The sequence below is a fragment of the Pyrus communis genome, chromosome 7 (genome assembly GCF_963583255.1).
Source record: "Pyrus communis chromosome 7, drPyrComm1.1, whole genome shotgun sequence".
Classification (NCBI taxonomy): Eukaryota; Viridiplantae; Streptophyta; class Magnoliopsida; order Rosales; family Rosaceae; genus Pyrus; species Pyrus communis.
This window is the reverse complement of record NC_084809.1, coordinates 23838127-23846016: the sequence shown is the minus strand read 5'-3', so window position 1 is coordinate 23846016 and position 7890 is coordinate 23838127. Positions and strand designations below refer to the sequence as shown.

Genomic DNA, 7890 nt, shown 5'->3' with positions numbered 1-7890 from the left:
GGTACCGGTCCGGCGTACTTATATTTTCGCAAATATAATTACAGAGACCGAACCTGGCGTCGATGATTCGTGAACTCCGAAGAAACTAGTAGCCTTATCTTCAGACTCTAGAACTCATAGGTCAAGACAAGTTCCTTCCTTGGCCACAATCGCAAGACGCAGAAGTTAGCAATGCGCCCAACACCACATCAACACATATTTTATTCCCCGGCCAAACTCGGCCGACGAGTTGGCACGCCTCGTATTCAACCGAATGACGTAGTTAGTTTATTAAGTACTCGGCTTGATCGCCACATAGGCTAAGTAGTTTTTAGGGTCAACTGTATAATAAGAAAAAAAAATGTATTACTATAATCACCATTTGACCATCGAGATAGTGATTATATTAAATACATGTAAGTATCATAGCCAAATCCTATATTTTGAATATGATTTTCCTATTAATGTAATAATGATATATATGAAAGAAAAACGAGTTTAATAATTAATCTATTTCTTATAGAAGCAAACAGATTTATTGAAAGTATTTTATCATGAAATTTACTTGCAAGTAGCAGTCAGATATCCAAAAGGTAATTGTTTCCATTATATGAAAAAAGGAAGTTTATTTCACATCATAGAACAAGCATAAGGGTTCTCATCGCTAAAGGCCGCAGTGGTTTGATATCCATAAGAACTGGAATTTGCAGAATTCTGAGAATAATAAGCATGATAATTCGAAGGACCGTCGTAACCATGCTTGTAGTAGTTGTAAGATGAGGAAGGCTGAGGTGTAGAGCCATTACATAGTTGTTGACTGTAATATTGGTCTGTATCGAAGTTGTATTCTGAATCAAAAGGGGGTTGCTGCCACAGCTCAGCCCTCCGGCCAGTCTTCCGGACTGTCCTCAGAACCTTCTTCTGGTCAGTCCATCCAGTTATCGTCACCTTTTGCATGGCCATGTCTATGTCAACGTTGTCCACACCTATTGAAAATAATCGAGCATGCAAAACCTAGATAATTAAGTAGCTTGCTAGGTAATAATTAAAACCAAAAGATAATAAATATATAACAGCTTCCAATTTGAGAGAGAGAGAGGTGTTTCGCTCGTTCTGCCATGAACTTGTATATTTTTACGATTTACCCTCGAAACTTGTATTTTGGTTAATTTCTCCGAAAAACTATTTCAAATAGCCAATTGCTTCATTTCTATCATGTCTACCCTCATTCCATCAAATTTGTTTTGTTTCAAAACGTTTTGGGGGAGGGGAAGCTACTCCATCTCAGGGTTAGGGTATATACCAAGGGTGATTGCCAACAAGGTGACTCAAACCTAAGCCTTGGTCTAGTAAAGAAAATGATCTTTACCAAATCAACCAACCCTCGTTGGCCATTTCATAAAAAAATTTCTTAAAATGAATCAAATAAATTTCAAGAGATCAAAATTAAAACTAAGGAAGGAAATCGAAAAACATCTAATGACATGCATGTGACTTTTCAAGATGAAAAGCTCGATCGAATATGAGTAATTAAACACGATGGTTGGAAATTGGTCGTTTATAATAGTTTAGGAAAAAAATTAGCCAAAATAAAAGTTTAGACAACAAATCGGAATTGAGGTACAAATTCACGGGAAATTAGAAAAATAGTCTGTTATTATTGTAGTCATGAAGTTGGTGGTAACAAATATACCTTTTAGCTTTTGCAGTGCATTTCTAACCTTGCTCTCACACCCCGGGCAATCGATGTGAACACTAATCTCTATCGTCGTCTGAGAAGTGAAGCATCATATTATGAACATTGGCTTACATATATCAGAACATATATAAAGTTCAATGTCAAGTAGTTGTCTGCTGGTGTTAATTACAGAATACAAAACCTTGGGAAATTGATTTGGGCAATTCAAACCTAAAGTTTTGATCACCTAACAGACTTAACGAAAACAGAAGAGCGTAAAAGTACACATCAAAACATGCATACAAACAATGTAGATTAGAACAGTAATATCACTTGTACTAAAAGGAGAAAAAAACATTGACAAGAGGTCGTCTTACGTACCGTCATCCTGCTCTTTCAAATGCTTGAACAAATCTCTATAAACTGTATGTGTATATATGATTAATATTGACCGTACTATGAGTTTATATATTGATTCCTCTTCCTCTTAATAATCGCATTATTATGGTCATAGTTTAAGATTTCGTGCACCGACTTTAACTTGCTTCTAAATAATGTCATATATGCAGGTTACAGATCAGATGGGAAAAACCATAACTCGAAGCAAGAAATTACTTTGCAACTATCGTACTTTTCAACCAATAGCAAGTAGCCACGTGTTGTATGGCATCAATATAGCACCCATCTAAAGCTACAAGGTTTTGAGAGGGCCATTGACTTTGTACTTAAAACACCTCAAGCATGTATATATATAATTGGATTAATAGTACATGATCGATAAATAGTTGACCGTTAAGAGCCGAAGAACGGCACATGTATGCCGAACTAAAAGGCCGGATCGTGTTTTTGTACTTTCGATGCCGAACTAAGAGGCAGAAGGAAATGCAAATGACGCTTTATGCCATGAGTAACGGAAAGTAATCATACTTATATACTTTGACGTAAGTTTGATTCTCACTAATTCTCCTTTCTCCTTGGTAACTATTTAAGCAACTAAAGTGATCGATCTGCTTAAAAAAAGTGGAGGGGAATAAACTGATTTAAACTTGTTATTTACGAGATTCATATCTATTACCTCACACTTACAAATGAATAAGAATATCACTAAACTGTAGCACTAAGTGAGTGCTTAAGAATTAAGGACAATATCGAATGATGTTACTTGGACCACCTCAGTGCCCTTGTGCGTCCTAATGAAGCGTAGTCAAGAAACATTATCTATTATTTTTCCAGTATTTATTTCTCTAAATAGGTGGAAATGGACTTGGATAAAAGTTTAAACCAAAATCGAGGCTTTTCGTGTGAATAGGATTTTAGCTCGAATGGCACAACATTTTCTGCACATTCGTCCAATAGAAACAAAAACAGAGGCAAAATCGTCGAGAATTGTATTATATTTCTTTCCCTTACAATATTCATATAATACATAAGAAAATCAACAGAAATAAAGAGTTAATAATTCCTTTTAATTCGCTGCGCATATCTTCACTTCCAAGCAACTTGTCAACAAGTGCAACCGGTTATCTGCAACTCATGAAAATAAACGAATAAACCGATAATAGATAGAGAAAGAAGATAAGCAACAATTATGCAAAGGTTGTCCACAAGTAAATTGTATAACTTGAAAATACGGTATCACCCCACCCAGCGTAATTCAAATGTAGTTGCTTTCAATTGATTTCAAGGGACTGGATTTGTTCAGTTGAGTAAAGTTTATCAATTATATGAGAATATGAAATAAATTGAAGAAAAATGTCCGATTCAAATCTCAAATTTTGCAGCATAGTTTCATATAAACCAGTTTAGTATGGTTTCGTTATATTTCAATCAAAAGATAAAGTACGCTGACTAACTGTAAAAAATTGAAATTCAAAACAAACCTCTGCAACTGCTGCATCACAACCATCACCCGAATCTTCTGCTGATTTGTGAAGAGGTCTATCTTAAACTTATGTCTCTTTCTCAACTGCAGGAAGTGCTTCCTCTATAGCTTGGATAAAAGTGGCAACCTTGTATGTGAAGAATCCCACCAGCATTGGTATCAATTCCAGGTGCATAAACCCATATTGTGGAACGACGATCCTGCACCGAAACTCAATCTTGTTAGGCAAAGAAAAATGGTGATGAATTGAATATGTTGTTTTCAATTACATCCCCAGAATCCATATCCACAATGACCCGTAAATCGCATAATCGTGAATAGTTATTTAATATTTATTTGACCGTACAATTATTCATATAAGATTGAAAAGTATTTGTAAAGAACTTTCAGAAATCATCTGTAGAAGTATCGATCAACACAAGAAAACGAGTACTGTTACATTCCAAGAGGGACACGTAAGTGCAGATACTTACCCATTCCATCTGTTAAATATCATGACTAATACAACAGGAACCAATAGCCTGGGTTGCCCAATTGCTCCCCTGCATTAAGATTACAAAATGTTAAATGACATTATTTCCTTTTTCTTTTAAAACAGCATATGTAAGCATATACAGTATCTTGATGTGGGTGGCCCATAATGTCACAACCTCTAGTTATGAGCCTCCCACATTCTATATCCTTCAGACTGCTCTGAACTGAAACACCAATTATTCAACCGATATTTACGAATATGTATGGATAATTCACTTGATCAACATGTAGTGTGAATTTAGAACTAAAGATTGAAAGTTTAAGAAAACGATTCGTATTTTGTAAGTTGGAAGCTCATAACAAATCAGGGAAACTAGCTAGTTGTTATTCAGTGTGTGAATTTTCCATACATCTTGATGTATGTGTGTATGTATTAAAAGAAAATAATAAATTGCATATCAAACCCCTCGTCAATATGTGCTCTGTACAAAACATACAGCTGACGCATTTACATCAGGCAATAGTCATTTGTTACATACTTGAGAAGTCCCCTTGCTCCATCTGCCATGGAATCCACGCTACTCCCCAGCATACGCATGTAAACTATAGAGCCAAGCAACCCAACACCGTAGCTGAATTTATAAGAGATTGATGAGGATCAAATGCCATGAATAAATTATAGTGTGTACAAAATTAATATAGAACTCCATCAGATGTCCTGAGACAGTAAATGTCGAAACAACTACCCTTCACTAGTGAATTTCCCTAGAATTAACAAGGCAAGTACCATTACCAGACCGACACTTGGTTGCATACTCATAAATGAAATAGGCAGGAAAATCCTCGCAAATAAACAGGCAGGAGATATTCCACTGCTTGAACAAAGGAGAAGTATGGACTCATATTGTACCTTACAAATGCTCAAAACCTTAAGCATCATTGTCATCACTTATCCAGTTATCCTAAAGGTGAAATCATGGAGTTTCTTTTAATGCACTTTAGCATGCAATTCAGTATGCAACATGCAAGTAAATCTAATACCCTTAACCCATACGTACCATCTCAAATGTCAATTGACAAAATTCCCTCGTGAAAATTTCTTTTACACTACATAATTTGTTGGATTTGGCATTAAATCAACATGCCTAAACTAAAAAGGATTAGGATATCTTGGACGTAGGATATTTGGATTTGTGTTTCCTAGTTGGTATGGGATTTGGTTTTAGTATAGGATTTGGCATCCTATATTCTAGGGACTTTGTGTAAACCTAGGACATCTATTAGTATAAATAGATGGATGTGGGATAGAGTTTTGTGTGTGGGAGTTTTTGAGAGGCATAAGTTTGTGTACTTGAGAATACTTTGTGTTTGTGAGTTCTCTTGTATTTGTTGGTAATCAATAAAGCTTCCGTTGTTAGAGAGGTACTCCTATATTGGAGGAACTCTGAAATCGTTTTGTTTAGTTTATTGCTTGATTGGTTTTTGGTTTAGTTTATAACATAATTAAGGTTAGATATTACTTTATCGTAAAACTTTTGTAAACATAGGTTGCCTAGCAAGTAGATATAATATAAATGTAGGACTGCCATAAAAGCTTTTAGGGGACAAAGAGAAAATAAAAGAAAAGAACAAAGCACATAGAAGAAGATATTCTCAAAGTTTAAGACGTTCTCCACGGAGTTCACTAATTTTCTTGCAAGAAGGGAAAATGAGACAAATAAGATGTGGGGTGGCACGACTTTAGATTTTAGATAAAAACAAATACAACCTCAAATGTTCATACCTAGCTGTAATTTCAGGGGAATATGAAACATAAGCTGAGACTAATCCAACACTGCCTATACCCAGTGTAAGGAATTGCAGCCTCTTCTTTAACTGCAATAGGAAAATGAATGTCATCCAATTTTAATTCCAGTAGAACCAAGAGAGCATGTATCTAAACAATTAGATGATGAAAATATGGTAGACTGGTAGTGTAGATAAGTACCCTAAAATACTGCTTCCTATACTGCTCAGCTACTACTTTTGGGTCCTCCTGAGAACGCCTTAATTCCCGAAACATCACTTCCTGCAGGTTAGATCTAAGTGAGAAGCACAGAAAGAAGAAGCACCATTCAAAGTAACATTTGATTGAAAGTATGTGAAGCTGAATTCGCCTATATAAGCTGAAAAGTCCTTGACAAAGATAACCAAGTGGGTGGAAATCAAAGTGACTTCTAGTTATTGATGAAACATCTGACTTACACTGCCTCCAGTTGCAGCCTTAGTTGCTCTATCCCACTTATCTTGTTCACGCCGTGTTGGTGCCAATTTCCATTTGGTAGTAGTACTGCTGGCACTCTGACAATCATTACAATTTGGAAAATGAAAATCATAAATGAGAACCACCCTGAATTAAAGTACTAGGATTGAAAACTACAAACGTTTATCATACTTTAGCCGGAGCCTCAACTTGTGGTTCTAACTTGGGCTGGGCAGGAGCAGCAGTGAGTTGTTTGCTCAAATCAACATCTAAACTGTGTGCCCACAATTCAATCAAGCTTTAAGAACAATTTTTTGTTTGAGGAAATATAAACAATTAAACCTACTAGTGAGAAGTTACAAACCTGTCAAGGCTCATGACTCTATTTATGCTGAGAAACCCGGAAGGCTTCTCCTGTTTACATGACAAAACACGCTTCATCACACAACAAAACCACAGAAAACATTCACAAATAAAAGGTCCACATGACTTTCACCAAAACTCTCTTTTGATTAAAAATCTCATCCGAGGAATCAAGATGGCTAATAATGCAGTGACTCCTTTTCTGTCTTTCCTTCTAGCTATTCAGTAACCAAAACCGAACCGAACCCAACTTCTAAGTAACAACAAGGGCGCCAAATTGCCAAACCAACGAAGGCTCGTCCAATTGATTACCGGTTAGATAACCATTTCAGTCTTTAATTTTAAGTTTTCATTTGTTGAGAACTGAAAACTTGTTCGGTAACTACTTTCAGTTAAAAAGTAGCTCAAAAAATCAAAATTGAAATGAAAATGATTATCAAACTGCCCCTAAGCTAAATCAAAATACATGTAAATATCAAAATCCACAAGATTTAGTAAAAACACAGAAACCCATCACTCTCCAACCACTCAAACAATCAACATGTACCATCAAATCAAATTACGCAATTAAACCACCAAATCAATGAACCACAAAATAAACACTAAAATGTGAGAAACCCAGAAAATAAATTAATCAGGCGATGAAAAGGAAAAGATTAGAAATAAGTTGGAACCTTGACAGGAGTGGATTGAATGGAAGAATTGGGTTCCTGAATGAGTTTTTTCATGCGGTCCATGAATTCTCTGTTCCAAATGAAATCGTCAGAGGTGAGAGGGTCATCCTCGCCGCCCCAGTACTTGCGGAGCTTGGTGGTGGTCGGAGGTCCGCCGTAATCGCCGGGAGCGACCCCGGTGGACCATTTCATGGGCTTCTTCTTGGGCAATAGGATCTTGGTCTGTCTCGGGTCGGGTACGGGTGGAGTTGCTGAGTCTGGGGAGATGGGTGTGGCTGTGGACGTCACTGAGAGATAAGAGTTGAGAATCGCCATTGCTGTTTGTTGTTGATAACGAATCAATGAGATACTCTCCTGCTACTAGCTCAGACCAAATAGAATGCAAAATAAATTCTTGCTCTGTTACTAATTTCATAATCTGAACCGTTTACCATTTATATTTTTAGATTATATCTAAAAATTTATAAACGTTCAAAATGATATGCAAGAATAACAATTCCATCTCAATTAAGGGCTCACTGTAGATTGCAATATGAATGTGATAATATCATTTGATCAAAAAAAATATATTGTTATCTGTTGTAAAATCGATGGTATG

At 36.1% G+C, this 7890-nt stretch overlaps 2 protein-coding genes across 2 annotated transcripts; both read right to left on the bottom strand.

The window, feature by feature from the left end:
- Positions 1-609: 609 nt before the first annotated feature.
- On the bottom strand, positions 610-2044 carry LOC137740697 (heavy metal-associated isoprenylated plant protein 28). Its single transcript, XM_068480528.1, has 4 exons — positions 2039-2044; positions 1848-1904; positions 1673-1751; positions 610-965 (listed from the first exon to the last, which is right to left on the bottom strand). The coding sequence occupies exons 1-4, from the start codon at positions 2042-2044 to the stop codon at positions 610-612; spliced, it is 498 nt and encodes a 165-aa protein (XP_068336629.1).
- Positions 2045-3024: 980 nt separating this feature from the next.
- LOC137739630 (protein CONSERVED ONLY IN THE GREEN LINEAGE 160, chloroplastic-like) lies at positions 3025-7865 on the bottom strand. Its single transcript, XM_068479269.1, has 10 exons — positions 7293-7865; positions 6620-6669; positions 6448-6529; positions 6258-6353; positions 6001-6081; positions 5797-5888; positions 4553-4645; positions 4013-4081; positions 3538-3739; positions 3025-3181 (listed from the first exon to the last, which is right to left on the bottom strand). The coding sequence occupies exons 1-9, from the start codon at positions 7605-7607 to the stop codon at positions 3607-3609; spliced, it is 1011 nt and encodes a 336-aa protein (XP_068335370.1). The 5' UTR covers positions 7608-7865; the 3' UTR covers positions 3025-3181; positions 3538-3606.
- Between the last annotated feature and the right edge of the window lie 25 nt (positions 7866-7890).

Excerpts from the sequence above, each read along its gene's own strand:
- LOC137740697 (XM_068480528.1), bottom strand. Across the intron at positions 1,752-1,847 it reads TTCCCAAGGTTTTGTATTCT|ACGACGATAGAGATTAGTGT; the intron begins GTAATTAACACC and ends TTCACTTCTCAG. Across the intron at positions 966-1,672 it reads TGCACTGCAAAAGCTAAAAG|GTGTGGACAACGTTGACATA; the intron begins GTATATTTGTTA and ends TATTTTCAATAG.
- LOC137739630 (XM_068479269.1), bottom strand. The coding sequence starts at position 7,607 with ATGGCGATTCTCAACTCTTATCTCTCAGTGACGTCCACAGCCACACCC. Across the intron at positions 6,670-7,292 it reads TTCAATCCACTCCTGTCAAG|GAGAAGCCTTCCGGGTTTCT; the intron begins GTTCCAACTTAT and ends TCATGTAAACAG. Across the intron at positions 4,646-5,796 it reads TCCCCTGAAATTACAGCTAG|CTACGGTGTTGGGTTGCTTG; the intron begins GTATGAACATTT and ends TTATAAATTCAG.